The 19511-nt window shown below is 51.2% G+C and overlaps 6 protein-coding genes across 6 annotated transcripts; 2 read left to right on the forward strand and 4 right to left on the reverse strand.

Annotated features, from left to right (window-relative positions):
- Window positions 1–68: 68 nt before the first annotated feature.
- On the reverse strand, window positions 69–1714 carry EDD37DRAFT_611739 (pheromone processing carboxypeptidase; the record flags this gene model as incomplete). The annotated part of the gene is made up of 2 exons (XM_062815306.1): window positions 69–1465; window positions 1522–1714. The coding sequence occupies 2 exons, from the start codon at window positions 1712–1714 to the stop codon at window positions 69–71; spliced, it is 1590 nt and encodes a 529-aa protein (XP_062668128.1).
- A 1466-nt stretch (window positions 1715–3180) lies between these two features.
- Window positions 3181–5903, reverse strand: EDD37DRAFT_511796 (uncharacterized protein). Its single transcript, XM_062813624.1, has 2 exons — window positions 5228–5903; window positions 3181–5174 (listed from the first exon to the last, which is right to left on the reverse strand). Exons 1-2 carry the CDS (start codon window positions 5550–5552, stop codon window positions 3265–3267), a joined length of 2235 nt encoding a protein of 744 aa, XP_062668129.1. The 5' UTR covers window positions 5553–5903; the 3' UTR covers window positions 3181–3264.
- Window positions 5904–10185: 4282 nt separating this feature from the next.
- Window positions 10186–12658, reverse strand: EDD37DRAFT_512027 (uncharacterized protein). The gene is made up of 2 exons (XM_062813627.1): window positions 12029–12658; window positions 10186–11967 (listed from the first exon to the last, which is right to left on the reverse strand). The coding sequence occupies exons 1-2, from the start codon at window positions 12173–12175 to the stop codon at window positions 10594–10596; spliced, it is 1521 nt and encodes a 506-aa protein (XP_062668130.1). The 5' UTR covers window positions 12176–12658; the 3' UTR covers window positions 10186–10593.
- Window positions 12659–13365: 707 nt separating this feature from the next.
- EDD37DRAFT_652592 (uncharacterized protein) lies at window positions 13366–13924 on the reverse strand (the record flags this gene model as incomplete). The annotated part of the gene is made up of 3 exons (XM_062818465.1): window positions 13366–13729; window positions 13853–13866; window positions 13916–13924. 3 exons carry the CDS (start codon window positions 13922–13924, stop codon window positions 13366–13368), a joined length of 387 nt encoding a protein of 128 aa, XP_062668131.1.
- Window positions 13925–14042: 118 nt separating this feature from the next.
- EDD37DRAFT_512003 (DNA excision repair protein ERCC-3) lies at window positions 14043–16985 on the forward strand. The gene has a single exon (XM_062813626.1). The coding sequence runs from the start codon at window positions 14303–14305 to the stop codon at window positions 16850–16852; it is 2550 nt and encodes an 849-aa protein (XP_062668132.1). The 5' UTR covers window positions 14043–14302; the 3' UTR covers window positions 16853–16985.
- A 234-nt stretch (window positions 16986–17219) lies between these two features.
- Window positions 17220–18491, forward strand: EDD37DRAFT_611743 (NADP-dependent oxidoreductase domain-containing protein; the record flags this gene model as incomplete). Its single annotated transcript, XM_062815307.1, has 2 exons — window positions 17220–17428; window positions 17495–18491. 2 exons carry the CDS (start codon window positions 17220–17222, stop codon window positions 18489–18491), a joined length of 1206 nt encoding a protein of 401 aa, XP_062668133.1.
- Window positions 18492–19511: the final 1020 nt, after the last annotated feature.

Below are 19511 nucleotides of genomic sequence, written 5' to 3' on the forward strand. Positions count from 1 at the left end.
ATTACTATCATGTCTTCAGTCAAGCTATGTGCACATCACTTGTCTTTCGTTTCGCCATTACCATTAACTTAGATCATATCGGTCTGACCCAAGAGCCACTGCAAGTGTCTGTAGGCCACACGAGGCTGGAACTCAGGCTGCATGTGACCCGACTGGAAGGTCTCAACCCACATGAGACCGCGCTCAAAGTGCTGGACACCCATGATACCCTGTGGGCCATCGATACCGTCGTATCCGTTCTCGTCGTAGACACCGGCGTACATGAGATCCGGGAGGGTGATGTTGATAGGCGTGCTGGGCCGCTCAGTGAAGCCCAACGCACCATTCCACGTCATGTTCTGGATGGCGAGTAAAGTGCCGTTGGTGATGATGATCATGTCGAAATCACCATTGCCCACGAGCACGCGGTTAGTCGCCTCGATGACCTGGGGCAATACACCCTGGATCAGATCTGGGGCGAGATCACCTTCGCCTTGGGGACCGCCTTCGCCGACGAACACACCATTTGCGCACTCCTCCCAGCTGACGTCCAGGGGTGCGTGCATCGCAGTCTTGACATCGGTGCGGTTGAAGTATGTGGTCGAGTAGACATCGTCGACAAGCTGCGTGGGGAAACCGAGCACGTCGCTCAACAGCGGGCATTGCTCGACGATCTCGTAAATGTCGAAGCACGGGTTGACTTCTAATGCGGCTTCATCGATCAAATCGAAGACGTCGCAGTCCCCTTCGAGAGTGTAGTTGAAGTACAGTGGCGGCTGGACTCCCGAGGCAGGGAAGGTGAAGTACTTCTCGAGATATGCGGCATAGCCACATGTCTCATGGAGGTTCTCGAGCTCGGCCAAGAACGAAGCGTTAATGTTGAGGATGTTGTTGTTTTCGATGACGTAAGGCACGGCGACGTACTCTTCTTGGATGCTGACGAACTCGCCGATACATGGGTCGTATACCAGTGCGCCGGAGAGATCGTAGTATGTAGTGTCGTTCTGGTCAAGCATTGCCGCGGAGATGTACGGGACATAGCGACCGGCGTATGACTCTCCGGTAACGTAGATCTTGAAGCTCTTGATCCCGAAGATGTCCTGGAAATTCTTGAAGAAGCTGATAAAGTCGGCGGCAATGTCGTACTGAGACGTGGCATTGGGCGTGCCTTGCGCGAACCCGGTGCCGACAGGTTGCTCGACCCACAGCATGTTGGTCAAGTTGACCCATGAGTATGGGTTTTGCACCGGAGCGAGAGTACCTGGCTGCCAGACGAATGGGCCATTTTCCTGGAAGAAGCCTTCCAGGGAGCTGCAGCCAGGTCCACCGTTCAGCCAGATGGTGACTTCATCCACAGAATCGCCCAACTTGGGGTAGAAGACAAAGAACAAATTCCGAGAGACGTTGGCGTAGCTGATGGGAATGTTGCCCGAATACATCTCGCCAATGTCGAAAGGCACATCTGGAAGGGAGTCGACAAGATATGCTATTTGGGTGAGTCAGCGTATGTGGCACTTGAGTTGTTGTTGACTGGGTACTCACGCTGTGTCGCATTGGTCAAGAACTTGAAGCCTGCTTGTCTTTCGTGCAAGGGCCGACGCTCTTGGATTGGTTGGGAGAACTTCTCTGGTCTAGCATACCTCTCCATAACCCTGTCACTAAAGCTCTTGCCAGCATTGATTGGGCTGGCGAGCAGAGCCGCCAGCAGGGTCACCGAACCGAGAAGAGACTTCATCTTGAACCAAAATATGTCCACTCGTTGCCGGAAAGTTCAGGGTTGTCAGCAATGTGGGAAGACAGCGCCTTTTTGAAGCTCGAGGTCCTCGACCTCACGGCACCTACCTTCCTTGCTGGTCCAGATGTCTCCATACCTCCTCTCTTCGAAAGTAAGGTAGGTGACATCAGCACTCTGCGTGGGTCGCACGTACTTTAGGCTTGTCGTCGTTGCATGCATGATCGTGGTCAGGAGCCAAATCTTTGCAACTGCCATTGGCGCAGGCTTATCAAGAAACATGATATGAAGTCCATCATGACTGGACTCGTACCTCGCGTGAGGAGCATAACCTTGCTCAAGGTAACATCGACCTTTTAGCGACTTGATAAGGAACTGGGGATGTGGAGTTAGTCTTGCGGAAGACTGGGCATTATCTCATTAGCTGCAGCCTAAGCTTTATCAGATCACAACAAGCATTGCACACGTTGCTAAGCTTTCGACAGTGGCAGACTATGGCAGGTAGAAGATTTGACAAATATCGTGCTTCGAATATCGCCTGTGGACTGCCTTACAGATACGAGAGACAGGTCTGTACGTAGTTCTGCTTCGTATTCGTCGTCGGTCCGGTCAAGTCAGAGCAGCGACCTTGCACGCATAATGCCGAAGCTAAAGTTCGGCTGGTGTGAAGCTAGACTGCACTAGGAAGCTGCATCTCCATGATGCACGCACATCGCACGCGAGCAGTATGGATAATCCTAGCAAGGTGAGCCAGCGGGAAAGACCTGTCTATGCTGAACAGCATATCGATTGCTGCGGAAGGAAGGTCCATCAGAGTCTTTCGTACGTCGTTGACGTCTCCGTTGGGTGAGTAAGCCAAGTTGGGGGGGGCTTCGTAACACTCGAGGACCCGCGAGTCAAGTCCGGATGCCACTTTCCCTAAGGTCGAAGGATTATGGAGAGGTCGGTGCAACCCTTCTGGCCTGCTACGAGTTGTTGTTGTGTGATATCAGAATCGGCACCGCCGTCGTCAGATTGATGAATTAGACCCTCGATCCCCACTTAAGCGGCTCCTTCGGGCGGCTTCACAGGTAATAGTGTGTCCACTTGCTACCTCTTTAGGATTGTGTGCTTCCCGAATTGCAGCTACTCTTATCTTCTTTGATAACAACGTGAAAGTGCGAGGTCATTCATGAGTACACAGTAGTGGTTGGTCAGTTGGCCCGTAGACGATGATTTAAGGTGAGGCGCTGCCATCCCGAGTACGAGTTCCTTCCCAGATCGGTTAGGATGGCCAGGAAACGCAGCAATACTTCCTCCGTTCCTGCGCCTTCCGCAAGCAGAAGCGTTGGTAAGATCAGCGAACGGCTGAACTCATCTAGTGCCTGAAATCTCGGTCTAACCATCGATAGCGATAAGCATAGCTGTCAGGCTAGTCCGCCGCCACTTCCAAAGCTGTAAATCGGAGCCTTTCGTTTTCATTGACCTCCATGAGCAAAAGGGAGTCTTTGACCTGTGAAGGGCGCGCTTCCATACCATGCAAACCGAATCACGGTCCGTCGCATTCAGATGCTTCAAAACAACTTAGGACCGTGCAACATGGCCACTGGGGCAAAATGTCCACCAACAGTTGGTCGATTGCGAATATCGAAGAAGTGGCCCGTAGCACTTCCGTCCACCCAGTACCGGTCGCTGAATGGTACGGCATTCAGACCGTTCGAGGCATAGGCATGCAAATCATCAATGTACTGGCCAGCAACGTCATGGCTTGAGATGGAAGCTAGAAACATGTTCCAGTCAGACTTGCTCCAGGTGACGCGACTGTCGAGCGGTACGCCGGCGTCGAGGCGGGCTTCCCTCCGCAGCCAAGCTGACTGCATCTCGTACGCTGCTTTTGGGAAAAGGTTGAAGCCGAACAACTTGTCCGAGAACATGTTGTAGCAACCCGACCAGGTGTCATCGTCGTTGTAGGACAGCACGAAGTGGCTCTTGTTGGCGTCGGTACCTAGACCGGAGCCGTAGATCGCTTCTGCCAAGGCCGTCCCGTTCGCAACGAAGAAGTCGTCCGAAAACAACTTCCCGTATGCTACCATGCCGACGGCGGACTTGATCGCCAAGTTCGTCTGGTTCACAGCCGGGCCAGCCGCGTCACTCGATGCGAGTTGAAACTCTGGATACCACCCGTGCTCAGACAGATAGGTAGCGTAGCCTTTGAGGATATGCTGGTATTGCTTGGCCCAGGTGGTATTACCGGAGGCCACTTGGTAGGCGTAGACGAGTAGAAGAATGTTTCCCGATTCCTCCAGCGGCATTTGCTCTGCGTCTCCCCTGTCGTGGCCATCAGCAACGGGATAGCTGGCGCCAATGTCATGAATAGCCCATTCGTGCGGCCATCTCCCAGCCTGAAGATAACGCAATATCGGTTCGAGCTGGAACTTGATGAAATCGGGGTTCGTCACATAGTAGATGGGGAATGTGGGAAAGATTATGTCCAGTGTGTTGACATTTCCATCACTGGAAATTTCTTTAATAAAGGCCATGGTATCCGTCACGTCGTGGTCGCTTTCAGGAATCGTGATTTCCACGGCGCCGAAAGATTGTCGGACGGAGAGAGCGATGATGTCTGCGTAATGTTGGGAGATGTTCGCTGCCTTGTCGACGATGTCACTGTCCATCTCAGCAGCTTCTGCATAAGCATCGTCGTAATCGTCCAAGAAGTGGACCAGAGCGGATGCTACGTCTGGGTAAGTCGCACGGTAATATCCCGTTCTAACCTGACCCACGTAGTTGATCGACTCAACCCTGTGATGCCCGATTGCAAATGTGACGGACGTGGGCTCTTGGATCGTACCTAGGTCGTGAGAAAAGCCTAGGACGCTGCCGTGGTCCTTCCACACATCATGTACTCGATTCAAGTTCCCATGGTTCGCGAAGCGGTTGCGCACCAGAGAAGCTTCTCCAACCTGCGAGGTCAAGGTTGCGTTGCCTTCTGGACGAGTCCCATAGACTGCCTGACCCCACAAAGGCCTATCTCTCTCCTCTCGGAAAGGCTTTGGCCATACAGGAGAGACCTCAAAGTATTCCGTGTCCTTGGCTGAAGCAAAGTAGGAATACTGTGCAGACTCTGGACCAGTCCAGGCTGCATCAATATCGCTGTAGACTTGGATCTGCCCCGAGCTGGGGAGGGTCACAGAGACTGTAAGATAGGAAAAGGGCAGAGATTGCCGGAGAAGATTGTGAGGCGATACCGGGGAGAAAAAGTCCAAGGACACCATCGCAAGGCCGGCAGAGAAATTGAAGATCGAATGAGTAACGGTATACTCAGCATTGTTCAGCACGGCTGGTCTGCCTATTCCTGGGTTCCCAAAGAGACTGTAAGCAGTACCATTGACGCGTACAGCGACTGACCAGCCCAAGGGAGCTCCTTGCCAAAACTCCGCATGAGAAGTGGGCATTGATGAGAGGTGTGAGCTCGGGAGCCAAGCTGGAACCCGAGGTCAGCGTGTGCGTGAACAAACCCCTATCCTGCGTGCTTACCTGAGAGGTACGGCGATCGCACAGCAAGCGGATACGATGGCGGCAATATTGGCGAGATGTGTAATTGGTGCTCTGCTGGCACAGATGGCAACAAAGGTTGCCAGGATCCACGTTGTGAGACAAAGCCATACCAGATGAACACCGATACTAGAAGCAGGCTTCCGAAAGCAAGCAGTCTGGAGTGACCATGTCGTCCGCTCTTCGTACGTGACTTTATCTCGACACTGTCACCTTCAATGGTCCCATAAGCCCATCGCTGCGGGGAGATCTCAGCGTCGCTAGGAGGTCCGTCGTGAGAAGGCACCGCTGGCGCTTTAATGAGCATCGTCGCTCCTGTGTCCTCCCAATGACACCGAGGTTGGTTATGTCAAATAGTGAAGATAAGAAATAGCGGAACCAGTCAAAAAAGAAGTGCAAAACACCCTAAAGAGTGGCCTCTGGTGTTGTCGAGCAAGGACACATTGAACATGAGAGTCCGTACGGTGACGCGTCAGGCTGGGAAGTGGGGTGAATTGCGTGATTGCTGGCGCCAAGAGATGTAATGATCTTGCCATAAAGGCCGTCGTTGCGCAAGTCACGGAATAGGAGGTCAGAGATACCTACATGTGTAGTTGAAGTTTTCCGTGTCGACACTGACTCAAGTGTCCAAAGGAGGACGTGTGCGTTCGGTGAAGGCGGATGGGTAGTAAGACAAGTTAAAATGCCTTACCCCGCTGGCGAGCACCCCAGATACTCCCCTTTCTTGGCAGCCTCGTCCTGACCACGATGTCCGGTGCGTCGAATGTTGACCCTCTTCAACATTGACTTCCGTTCACGAGTTTTGGACATCCCGCCATTCGTCCTGAAGTGCAAGGTCCAAGACTGATTTTGACTTAAGGCACTGCACCCCGCAGTCTAACCTCGCAGGCGCCGTGACATGTACTGGGGAGCGTGAGCACTGCCCTGATTGTAACACATTCCTTGTCGAACCTGGGCTGTCGGCAATATGTTGAGCTTTCTCGGACGCTCACGAGTCCGGTATCAAATTATCAAGGACCATGGCACTTTCGTGGTCGGGGATCACCCGCTGCAGCAGAAAAAGTCGCGAAGAACCAAGCATCCAACAAGGCTCCGGAGGCCGGTGTGGTGCGAATTGCATAAGAGTACAGAATAGTCCAAGCGGATAACAAGGGCACCAGGGCCATGATCATGGTGAAGGAAGAGGAGTAAGGATGGGTTTCGTGTTGCTGATATGAGTGGATTCAAACGGCCGCCAGCTTGGCTAGACCTGCGCCATCATATCAGGTCAACTGAACCATTCAGGTTGCCATCAATGTGTGTGGTGGACCAGCTGCGGCGGCAGTACAGTGTCAGGGTCATTGAACAGATATAAGGTGTTTCGAGTGGTTTTATTACTGACACCGACGAGGTTACATTTTCAATAAAGAAAGAAGCATGAATCGCATCAAAAGCTGGAATGCGCCGCCGTAGATCATTATCCCAATATTCCTGACTTCTTCAACATCCTACCACTCGAGTAGTGTTACGAAGGACAATGGTACTCGACCTACCGCACATACCATATGCCATGCTGTATATTGAATCACGATGTTTTCTGGTCTGTATGCAACGTACGAGTATGTTTGCAATTGAATTTGATCCCTATTCTCGAATCATGAAGTCCGAGACCCAAAGGCATGGTCAGTGATCACAAGCCCTAACGAAAGCGACGTCGCGACCAGCCGCCCTTGAACCCTGAACGACAACCACGCCGAGAGAAACCAAGAGCCCCAGTATGATACCATACCCTCAGGGGTTCTAGGCATGGTGAGTCGTCAGGCCGCAGTGCTGATCGTTGAGCCTAGTCTTACAATCCAACCACGCAGTGCCGATCACGACAAGACGTTAAGACGGGGGCACGAAAACAAATTAGATTTTTGGAATCATTTTCCGAGTGTCCACACCGCCAGGCCACATGAGTCGTCGGACCACTACGGTACGTCGTAAGTCGTAGGTTATGACTTTTGCAATCTGGGAGGCAACGACAATTGACCGATGACTCGAACTCTCTGCACCTACCTTACGAGGATAGGCCCCCTTTGTTTCGCGCCGCGAGAGCCCGCAAAAGTTTTCGTGGTATCGACCGATGTCAATGGATCATCGAGAAGGCACTGCAGTGGCATCGAGATCCTTTTGTCCGACCTGCAATGCAGGAAGGATTCCTGCAGCACCACGGGTCCAGGCATGTGAGATCGCTGCTACGCGAAAAGAGACACGGCTACGGCCAACGGGGGTACCGCAGTATACTGTGTTTTGTTTTTTGTTGTGCGCGTGCTGACGGGATGATGTCGTTGGCCACAACGGTAAAAGGGCGAGCGCGTAGGCGAGTTAGGTTCTGGTCAGTGGTCAAAGAATGACGCTGGCCTCTGCCAGAAGGGGTCACTGTGCGTAAGACCCTTTCAGGCAGCTTTCACACCGCCCCCAATTTCGGGACCTGAACCATGTTTCGTTGGCTATTGCCCGTCATCGGAGCGTGGCATGAGCGGCGCAAAAGAAAAAATGCAATGGCAGGAATGTCATCTTCGTCTGTCTTGGAGGAGAAATGTGCGACGTCACACACCCACCTGTGACTGGACTCTCTTGTCGCACCGGCAAAGTACTACAGTACAGCTCCCGTCAAGACCATCGAGATGAAGAAGGATCGAGACTCAATTCCCCGCAAGTTATCATCGACGATGAACTCGTGTGAGACTGCCGATTCTCCTTCATCGAGAACCCCCCTTTTGTTTTGCCCAGACCTGATCACCATCGAGGAGAGGGGTCGAGAGTGACTATCACTTTGGGGTCGCCGCCGACTCGCCACGTGAGAAGTGACTCGAAACTCGTGTGGAACTTCTCTTCCTGCCTGGGCGGTGGAACGATAAAAGACGTTGGGTGGCGAAATGGCTTATTGGACGGTTTTGAGTGGTTCAAGGCCTGAGCATGACGTGCGTTTATGGAATGATTTGATGCAACACGATCGACGAGGCTGTTAGTTTCCACGCTGACTCTCTCCCCAGCGTGACCCTATCATTTTCGCACCTCGGGGTACAAACCTTTGGTAATTCGGTTGCATGCCAGAATACCAATCTCGAAGTGATATGCAGAGAATATGCCATGACTGGTCATTGACAAGGGTGATGCAATGGCCATACAGTGACTGTCTGCGAAACATATGGAACGCAACAAAATCCCAGATACAAATGCGCAAACCTGGAGATATGAGGATTGGAAAATATGAAGATTGAAAAAAATAGTTTCAAGAAGTTGAATTCACCAGTCAACCAATGACTAATCTTGGTCTGATGAACCTTCCAAATGAATAAGGCATCGACAACAGAAATGTCGCTTAGGTCATAAGCGCTAATATACAATGCAATCTAATAATTGCATACACGAACTCCCACAACTCCAAGCTAATTCATCAGAAACCATTCCCACTTGAAAAAGTTCGATGACATAAATGGTTGGATTGGCAGTCTAAAGATAATGGTACCTCCCGGTTGGTGCTGCGATGCCGATAGAAAAAAGTGCTCCGACAAGTGGTTTGAGTTCAAATGCTGATATGACGCTTGAGGGAGAAATGCGGATTGGCGAGTTGATTTAGAATGACGATCGAGATGATGTGCTGCTGTGGGTGCCAGATTTGGACAAGCCAGACTGGGCATGAGCATCAACCGCTGATGAAGGAGGACTTCGTCGTCGGGCAGAACGTGTGGCAGACTCCATTTGTTGCTGAGTATGTGAATGCATCATGCGAGCATAGGAAGTCATGGCGGTCATCGGGTCAGCATCGAAGTCGAATGGCTGAGCGGGAGTAGTGAGGTATTCAACTTGGGAGGAAGGCATGATGGGTGTTGGAGGCTTGTTGAAGACTTGGAATGTGTTGCTTGGGTTTGAAGTGAAGATGGTATTAGACCTTGAGGTTATGCTTGAAGTTGTGCTGCTGGATAAGGATGTGGAAACATGGGGGGAAGAAAGGAGTATATATGTGCTTACACTCAATAATGCACACCACACCAGGCTGAAGCGGCTCGATATCGGTCTCTGGCACTATGGGGAAGAGATGGGTATGACCGCACTGTGGAGGCAAATGCTCATAGGCTTTCTGAGGATGGTGGCGTGGGAAAGAGACTTCTCAAGCGCGAACCCAACGCGGAGAGGAGATGCAAGTTGCCGTCAACGCTGGCCAGTCAAAGACCGTCTGACGAACCGGACTGGGATGCCTCGAGGAGTGGACGGGAGCATTTTGATCTTCGATCCTCAGCATACTTCTCGATTTCCAAGGTCACGCTTAAAAATCGGACGAATAAGATGACATAGGAGGCATGTTGCTCGTGGGGGACGACCCTGCTGATCGCTTCGAACGGGATAAAGTTATATTTCAGGGTCCTGGTGGTCAGTGGGTCTTCTGCAGAGTGATCGCATCTTGCATCTCTTAGATTAGGAGGCTCTAGACCAAGGGGTCTGTTGTCGAGGCCGGGGACGATCGAAGTCTTGCTTGTTTCCCATGTTGAGGATTTGCATCTCATCAAATGATCGTCAGGAAGAAGGGCATCATACTTGTGGTCTGGACCAAAACAGAAGGCAAATAGTAAGCGATGACCAGGATTCCAGCGACCTGTGGTTGACTTCGACACTGTTTCCACTTTTTCCTTTTCCTGCGAGGCTGCTTTTTTGTGATTAAACAGCAAAAGTCTAACACGCCTGAGACTCTACGCAACTGAAGTTTGTCGTTAACCGTGCGGGAGGCGCAGGTAGCAACAAGGATTGACGTGCAGGTTTGCCTAATGGGAGTTGACGTTAGTTTCGTCGTAGTCGGCGGGCCCCAGGGCGGAAAAGGTATGACGTCGGACAAGCCTTTTCTTGACTAAACCTGTTTTGGTACCAGCGCCGCCAGCCTTGCGTCTGCCAAGAGAATCCAAGAACAACAAGTGTCAGTGTCACCATATGGCATTTTTCCACATTCCCATTAGGCTTTCGATGGAGAGATGATCATGGGAAAATGAGGTCAGTTTCCAAGGGTCAATGGGTCATTAAACTTCAATGAACGTTTATCGAGAGCCGCCAGCATCTTCTCACTGGTCAACGTTGTCTGTCGTGTGTGCTTTTGCCTCCGTCATCACCATCTACCATAATATGCATAAACCAAAACACACTTCAACGACGTAGCCAGGGTTTAGAAACTTTCGAATCCATACATTTTTCGGTTTCAGAGTAAACAGCTCCATCAGAGGAATTAACTTCCACGCACTGATGGCAAGGCTGGGTTGGATAGGGTGAGTCAGTCTACATGTTCGGCAACATATCGGCACGTAGTACTTTGCCAACATGCCCTAGGCCGCCTTTCAGCGTCTCCCGTTGTATGTGTTGTTTCCGCCGTAGGGATAGCCTGGTGGAGGTGCGGGTGGATACGGAGGCCATGCCCCGGGTTGTGTAGGAAAACTTGACGGTGGTGGTGGTGGTGGGAAGGGAAGATTCGGAAAGCCAGCATTGCCTGGAAGCTGTGATGCAGGCGGAGGTGGTGGTGGAGGCCAGGGCCCAGTCCAATCTGGCGGTGGTAGTACAAGGGCACCACCAAACTGTGCTGGAGGTTTGGAAGGAAGACCATGTGCCGGTGGTGGAGGGGGAATTGGAGAATAATGGCTGGGATGAGGCGGCAGGTCTGGATGTTGTGATCGCCCAAGCATTGGCCGGCTCTGTTCAGGCGAGATCGACCGACTTCTAGACCTTGACGCAGCCCGTCCTCGACTTGGACTTCGTCGTCGTGATCGCGATCGGCTGTAAGATCGTGACATCCCAGAACGGCCGTCGTCCGATGTGCTGTATCGTCTACGCTTGACGCGAGAGCGACTTCGACTTCTGCTCGACCTCCCTGAACCACTGCGTTGTGACGCATCACCAGATTCGGATCTGTCACGTCCCCTCATCTTCTCACAGAATGCCCGTGACCATCCATAGTACGTGTCGCCAATCAGATCTCCTGCCTCGTCACGATACCATATCTGGCCCATTTCGTCCATCTCTGGATGGAGACCGGTCTTCTCAAGATGAGCTACAGTATCGTCCATGCTCTGAACATCAACCAAGAAGTCTTTCAACGCATTGACAAGACTTTCGTCTGCCGCGCCGGCCGAGAAATGCAACGCCCGTATGTCATCAGCGCGCATTGGTTGAGAGCTATTGGGGACGATGAGTGGCATCAAATTCCCAGCCGGTAGGTCGTAGAAGGGCAACGAAGGGTCGCCATGCGTCGCAGGCAGGTTATAGGGTAGCTCCTTTGTCGCTCTTTCGAGCTTCGGCTCAGCTTGAACTTCTTCAGTTGTGCCTGGGCCAATACCCGTCAGAATGTCAGCGATTCGATCGAGAAGATTCTTCTCCAGATATTCTGCTCCTTGCCATATTTCTACCAAGTCTTGGAGCCGCCTAGAGATCTTCGGTTTCGCGTCCTTTGTGGCCAGTTGAAACAGCTCTGAGAGGAATGGGTGTAGAGACTGGGTCAAAGTAGTATGAAGGTCTTTATCTGTGGCGTGGTATCTGGAGTGATGCAGAAGGTCGTTGAGAAGGTAGAGGATGTGTAGTCGTTGTCGTGGCACAGTGGACGAAGCGGTTTCATCCGCCTGCGATGCAAGGTGCTTGGACGTGTTGGCCAGGAATCTACCAAATGCGGTGATCCTTGTAGCGGAAACGGCTACATTCTCCAGAAGCCATCCTTTGCATGTCTATACTTTCTTCAGTCAATCCAACGCATCGCGGTGTTGATCGTGCCGGAGATCTTCAGACCTGTATGTTCTGCCTTGAGCAGTTGGAAAGTACCGCTTCGAACGCGCTGTGAAATTGCGGTAGTTCATCGCGAGACACTTTGGTCACATCATGTCGAAGGAGCGAAGCGCCAAAGGCGGCTTTGGCAAGAGAAAGATGATGCGCCATGTCAGTTCATGTTTATGGTCGTTATGCTGGGGTTTGTGTTGCGACTTTGAAGTGGTCGGTGGCAGGAAATGGATTGTGCTGTCCGGATCTTATCTAATCTTATCATATCAAGATGATCTCTGAACAGTTTTTCCTCCGGCACGAATTCCGCGGTTGTGTCGGATTGAAAGCGATCGATTTGAAAGGCCGTCGGGTTCTCTCCGAAAAGTCGCGAAACACCGTCTCTGGTGGCATGACTGATCGCATACAAATACGCGCCCAACTTTGCTCGAGGCTGCCTGGTGGTGTGCTATCCTATAGCCTTTTCTCCCAAGACATTGGGCAGCATCAGTCCACGGCACACGGCTCAAACGGCACGCAGAGACCACTATACCATCCACTCACATCCCAACACCCAACGTTGTCTACACCAATTTCGAGCACGCAATTCTGCCCAAATCCCACGCCTTTGAAGTAGGGCGTGCGCGCACCTCCGAACGCTGCCTTTTCATGCTACAATACCATTTCTAAGCCAGCCTGCACCCAATCCCCTTTCTTACAATTTCTATTACACATCAGCCGTGTATTGAAGCCTTGTTCAAATACTTGGACTTGTCCTCTCATCCCCTTTTCTCCTCATATATCCAGTCTGCGATTGTCCTGCCGGTGCCAGTCATTACCTTCAGCGAGTACATCCAAAATCCGCGACCATGAGTCTCGCAAGCACCATAACCAACTCTCTTTCGCACTCGGCGATCCGTCATTTCTCCGCTCAAGCGCCCAAACCAGCAACAAAACTACAGTCAGCAGTCGCAGGAACACTCATCACTTCGGCAGTCGTCCTACCTTTCGTTCCTCCCGCCATTGAATCAAAACGCGAGCGAGACTCAGGTCATCCAAATGCCTCGAGGAGGCACTACGCGCCTTTACGCTGCCATGCATGAATCCAAATAAGATGAGGATGGAGTAGTCGACATGTCATGGTGTTATGAAATTGTTTATACATTGGGAATGGGTATGGGTGCGAGGCGTTAAGCATAATACCCGGTTGGTAGCCATGGTTTCGATGGAGTCTCAGGATCATTTCCCCCAGCATTCTCATGCAGCATCGCAGCCAGCAGATGTACACAGCAATCAATTGATTTCGTCAATAGCGTGCTCTTCCAGTTGTGCATATCGTTCCTTCAAAGTCTTCTCTTGCTCCGCAGGGTTCAGCTTAAACGGTCTCCTTTCTTGCTTCGGAAAGGCTCGCCCTCATATTTGCTCTTTTGGGCGATCTTTTGATCCTGGTCCACAGGCGCGTGCCCTACGGGTGCCGCATCCTCGCTGATCTCGCTGCTTGGGCTTCCGGCGTGATCCAGTCCTTTCGTGCCGTTCGCGGGATCCGCCGAAGACTTGAATTTGACCTTAGATCTCGTTGAAGGCGCGCTCATGTATGAGGATTCCTCTAGCCGACGCTGGTATGCCTTGCTCTTCTGTTCGGCGTCGAATCGTGCTGCTCGGTCGGCGTTTATCGATTTTTTGGCGAAATAGTATGCGCCTCCACCGGCAACGCAGAGTACGCCCCAGCCAAGCCTATGAAGCACTCAATTAGCTGATTGCTCCCTCGCCGACTTCTAGGCGTAGTCAAAAACAGGCGTATGTGTGCTGAGACAGCTTGAACAATGAGGATTTGCTATGCGCGCAAATAGAGCATACCAGGTAGATTTGATCTGCAAAAACAATCAGCATGAGCAATGTCGTAGCTGGTATATCACCTACAGTATTCATCTTGAAGCAACTTCACGTCCCATCACCAACGTGAGGATGCTGTGTAGGAAGAGTGAATGAAGTCAAGTCTGTACTTCGCTCCAAAGGTCCGTTTGGTTTGATGGAGACGAATTCAAGCACCAGTGAGAGAAACTGCGCTGCTCAGAGTGACGTCTAAAAGGTCCTAGTCGCGGATGGCGCCTGCGCTGCGGATATTCAGAACCGCAGTTCGCCTCCTAGGCAGAATACCCATTGACTCAGCCGTCATCTTGTCCTACATTTAACAACTCTTCTTCACTTCTACTCATTCCATTCTTTTGCCTTCTCTGTCGTCCTTCACGTCTGCCGTCTTGCCCTTGCGGCAACTTCGGCCTTCGTTGTCGTCGTCCATCATTTGCAATGTCCATGTCTCTCAAGCGGAAAGCCCTCGATGCCGGCAGTGCTCGATCGTCGAAGCGTTCGACGCCCGCTCCGGGCACTCCTGTGAGCCTCACCAGCGACGATGACTACGAAGGATCCGACACACGATCGCAAGACGATGCAAGTGACAGCGAGAAAGAACATATTCGAAAGGCAAGAGCCAGATTAGATTTCAGCGCGTTCCAAGGCTCAGGCTCGAAGCGGAAACAGGCGCCATCCATCTTTGGCGAAAAGGACTTTTCATGGCTCTCATTGAAAACGGATCATGAAAATCGTCCTTTATGGATTGATCCCGGCGTCTCGACGGGCTCGAAAAAAGGCCCGAAGATCACGCTCGAGGCCTTCTCTCCTCTGGCTGCTCAAGCTACCGATCTGCTTACTACCATTGCAGAACCACAATCAAGACCGTCATACCTCCATGAATACAGGTTCACGGAGCATAGTTTGTATGCGGCTTTGTCGGTAGGTCTACGTGGTGAAGACATAATCCGTGCCTTAGAAAAGCTTTCGAAAACTCCTGTGCCAGAGACCGTAATCGAATTCATCAACAGACATACCAAAACTTATGGCAAAGTGCGGCTCGTATTGCGAAATAACAAGTTCTACGTCGAATCTGACGAACGGCCCATTATCGACATGCTGCTCAAAGATCCTGTCATCGGTCCTTGCAAATCCGTCGGCACCGACGTACAAGTCGGCAGAATTCAGACAAAGGCAACAGTCATCCAGGGCACCAGTAATGCCAAGGGCGTGAAGCAAGCAGGTGAAAGCAACGTCGAGATGCCGAGGGACGATCCGTCGAAAGAGAATGAAGCCATGATCGCCGCTCTCAGAGACGAGGAAGATGAAGAAGATACCTACAAGGAAGCACCGAATTTCGAGATTGGAGCAAACAAACGTGATGTGGTAGCGAAGCAATGTCTGGACATTGGCTATCCTGCCATATCGGAATACGACTTTGCTGGTGATCATGAAAATCCCACACTTCCTATTGATCTGAGGCCGTCCACGTCGATTCGTCCCTATCAAGAAAGGGCTCTTAGCAAGATGTTCGGAAATGGTCGAGGCAAGAGCGGTATCATTGTCCTGCCTTGTGGTGCTGGTAAAACTCTTGTGGGGATCACAGCTGGTTGTCACATCAAGAAGAGCATTGTCGTGCTGTGCACTAGTGCCATGTCCAGTTACCAGTGGGCAAACGAGTTCAAGAAGTGGTCCGACATCAAAGAAGAAGATATAGCGGTCTTCTCTGCAAATGAAAAGAGACGCTTTACTGGAAACGCGGGTGTGCTGGTCACAACCTACTCCATGATTACAGCTGGCGGCAAAAGAGCCTACGATACTCAGCAAATGATGGACTGGGTCTATGGCAAAGAATGGGGCTTGATGATCTTGGACGAGGTGCATGTGGTACCTGCCAAGATGTTCAGAAAAGTCGGTGAGAACATTCGGGCTCATTGCAAGCTGGGTTTGACGGCTACATTACTACGAGAGGATGACAAAATCACCGATCTGAACTTCATTATCGGACCAAAACTGTACGAGGCCAACTGGATGGAATTGGCTGATCAAGGTCACATTGCCAAGGTCCAGTGCGCTGAAGTATGGTGTCCAATGTCTATGGAATTCTACCAAGAATATCAGAAAGAGACGACTCGAAAGCAAGCACTCTATTATATCATGAATCCGGTCAAATACCAAGTCTGCCAGTATCTTATCGATTATCACGAGAAGAGAGGCGACAAAATCATCGTCTTCAGTGACAACCTGTTCGCACTGAAGCATTACGCGATATCTATGAAAAAACCTTTCATTTATGGTGACACCAGCAACCAAGAGCGAATAAGTATTCTCGAAAACTTCCAGCACAATGAAATGATCAACACCATCTTTCTGTCGAAGATTGGTGACACGTCACTTGATCTTCCCGAGGCAACTTGTCTGATCCAAATCTCTTCCCACTACGGTTCACGACGTCAAGAAGCACAACGTCTTGGTCGGATTTTGCGAGCAAAACGTCGTAACGACGAAGGTTTTAACGCATTCTTCTACTCGTTGGTGTCCAAGGATACTACCGAAATGGCGTACAGTGCAAAGAGACAAGCTTTTCTCGTCGACCAAGGCTATGCCTTCAAGACAATTACACATCTTGCTGGCATGGCAGAGATGAAGGACCTTGCGTACAGAACCAGTGCAGAACGCAACGAACTGCTCGCCCTTGTAATGCTACAGCAAGAAACAGCAGCAGACGTGGAGAAGATTGACGACAACATGTGGAGTCATCTCAGTGCCGGCAATAAGCCTTCAGCTGCTGCGAAGAAGAGACTGCAAGTCCGAAGACAAGCTGTACTCATGGCAGATGCAAGTGGTGGTGGAACCATGGCACCCATGTACCGTGAGCAAGAACGGAGGAGCAAGAAGAGTCAGATTCCTGAAAGTGAATGGTTCAAGAAGGAGGCCAGACGTAGAGAATTGGCAGCCAAGAAGCGCAAGAAGGAGCAAATGGACGCCCAAAGAGCAGGCGATGCCTAGGATTTTCCTGCTGGCGAATTGGCGAGTTTCGACCTCATCCTGGTACTCTTGTTTGTCATCATGCATCTGGTCGAACTTCTATAGCATGCTCATCGTTACCAAGAAAAGTTGCAATATAGATTGACATTATTGGGCCAAAGGTGATAAGGCTGAAGACCCCCTATCTCCGAGCCTTGCGCGAGTCGTTTAGCTTGATGTTAAGCTGCATTTGGCCAAGCTGAGATATCTTAGAGTCTTGGCTCCGGGGATAGTGACCCATAGCCGAAGCTAGGACGGTATGTCGAGCGGACTACAAGTATCGCTGGCCTTCCTATTGATTAATTCCTGCACTAGCAACGAGGAGCAGCGACAATTGTCACTGATCAAAATGACTGCCAACGTATCTATCCTCCCCAAGTCCATCCTCGGACGACACCGACTGCTATCTCCCACGGCAGGCGTGCACGTTAGTCCACTATGTCTAGGGGCTATGAACTTCGGGACAGCATGGACAAGCATCATGGGCGAATGTAGCAAAGAGACAGCCTTTGAACTGCTCAACTACTTTTATGACATGGGCGGTAATTTCATCGATACGTGAGTTGCCTGTCTCCTCCCATCCTTGCTGGCGAGACCCCCTCCTGACGCCGCGATTGCGTGAAGTGCCAACGCCTACCAAGGCGAACAATCCGAGATATGGCTAGGCGAGTGGATGGCTCAACACCCTTTCAGGCGCGACGAAATGGTCATTGCCACAAAATACACCACAGCCTACAAGATCGTAACGGAGCCTCATCTGCAACAATCGAATTTCGGCAGCAACAACACCAAATCCCTCGCTCTCAGCGTCGAGGCTTCGCTCAAGAAATTGCAGACGCATTACATCGACATCCTGTACGTGCATTACTGGGACTTTACCACGGGTGTAGAAGAAGTCATGCAATCTCTCAACCACCTCGTTGCGCAGGGGAAAGTATTATATCTGGGCGTCAGCGATACGCCGGCATGGATCGTGGCGAAAGCGAACGCCTATGCGCGACATCACGGGTTGAGGGCGTTCAGCGTGTACCAGGGGAGATGGTCCGCTGCGGAACGTGATCTAGAAAGGGACGTTGTGGCGATGTGTCGAGATGAGGGGATGGGGATCGCGCCCTGGGGAGCTTTGGGAGGAGGATACTTCAAGCCAACTGGCTCATCGGCCACGAAGGAAGGAGGAGGTCGAAATCTCCCGACAACGCTGACGGGCAAGGAGGAACAAGTCAGTCGTGTTCTCGAGAAAGTTGCGAACGCTAGAACCCCGGCCGTGCCCCTGACGAGTATTGCGCTCGCGTACGTCATGCACAAGACGGCGTATGTCACGCCTATCGTTGGCGGAAGGAAACTGGAGCATCTTAAGGCGAATGTCGAGGCTCTTACAATCAGATTGACGGATGCGGAGATCGAGGAGATAGATGGTGCATATCCATTCGACATGGGCTTCCCATTGAATTTTCTTGCTTTGAGCCCAAAGGGCGTGAAGGGGCCGGAGGATGTGATCATGACAAAACGGATGGGACATTTTGATTTCGTGAAGGCGCCGCAGCCGGTTCTACCGCCTTTAGGGGTGGAAAAACTGAGCCAAGAAGAGAAGGCGAAAGTAATGGGGTACATGGTGTCATGATCACGATATCGTACCGCGTAACACTCGATTGACTCAGTCGGTCGCAACACCCTCATAGACAATTCCGTTTCTTAATAGGAAACGGCGTCGGATTACGGTCGAATATATATATCAAATTTGAGTAACCAAACATTCATCTTCCATGCTCCATACGACTAGATCAGAGCTCTTGCCCCCTAATAATATGAACCAGACGAATATTCATCGTCAGAACAGCTGTTGACCTCGGCACTGGCGAAGTCGGAATCTGTATAGAGACTGGACCCTGTCATGTCGCTATACCTGTAGCAATCTCCTGCTGAATAGTCGTAGGCAATTGCCGGATAACTGCCCTCGTTGGTGGCCTCAAGACAATCGACAAAGGATACTCCAGTGGAGTATTCGGTGTAAGTACCACCACTTATGGCCTGCCCACATGACACGGTATATGTACAACCGTTTTCTCCTAGCGTAACGTCGCCAGTGTAAGCGCAGGTTTCGTTCGTGGAGGTGACTTGCGCGTCGCGCGCAGCGTTGTAATAACGCGTATCTGCACTTTGCGCTTCAAGGACATTCTTGAGCCAGCAGTAGTTAGTGGAAGGCTCAAAGACCACACCGACACAATCACCATTCGTGGCCTGTTCATAATCACAAGTCTGGAGACAGTCGTCCTCGCCATAGGAAGAGAAACTATAGAGATCACCACCAGGTCGATCAGCGCCGGTGCAAATGTAGAACGCGTCACCAGTGAAGGCACCTATTTCACTTGTTTCACCAGAACAATAGCTTGGAGTTGGTGATGCTGATGTAGTTGTAGTGGTGGTTGTAGTTGGACTGGTGGTTGTAGTTGTAGTGGTGGTTGTAGTTGTGCTTGGACTGGTGGTTGTAGTTGTAGTGGTGGTTGTAGTTGTGCTTGGACTGGTGGTTGTGGTTGGAATGGTGGTTATAGTTGGAATGGTGGTTGTAGTTGGAATGGTGGTTGTAGTTGGAATGGTGGTTGTAGTTGGAATGGTGGTTGTAGTTGGAATGGTGGTTGTAGTT

The sequence above is a fragment of the Exophiala viscosa genome, assembly GCF_022695815.1.
Source record: "Exophiala viscosa unplaced genomic scaffold EDD37scaffold_9, whole genome shotgun sequence".
Taxonomy (NCBI): Eukaryota; Fungi; Ascomycota; class Eurotiomycetes; order Chaetothyriales; family Herpotrichiellaceae; genus Exophiala; species Exophiala viscosa.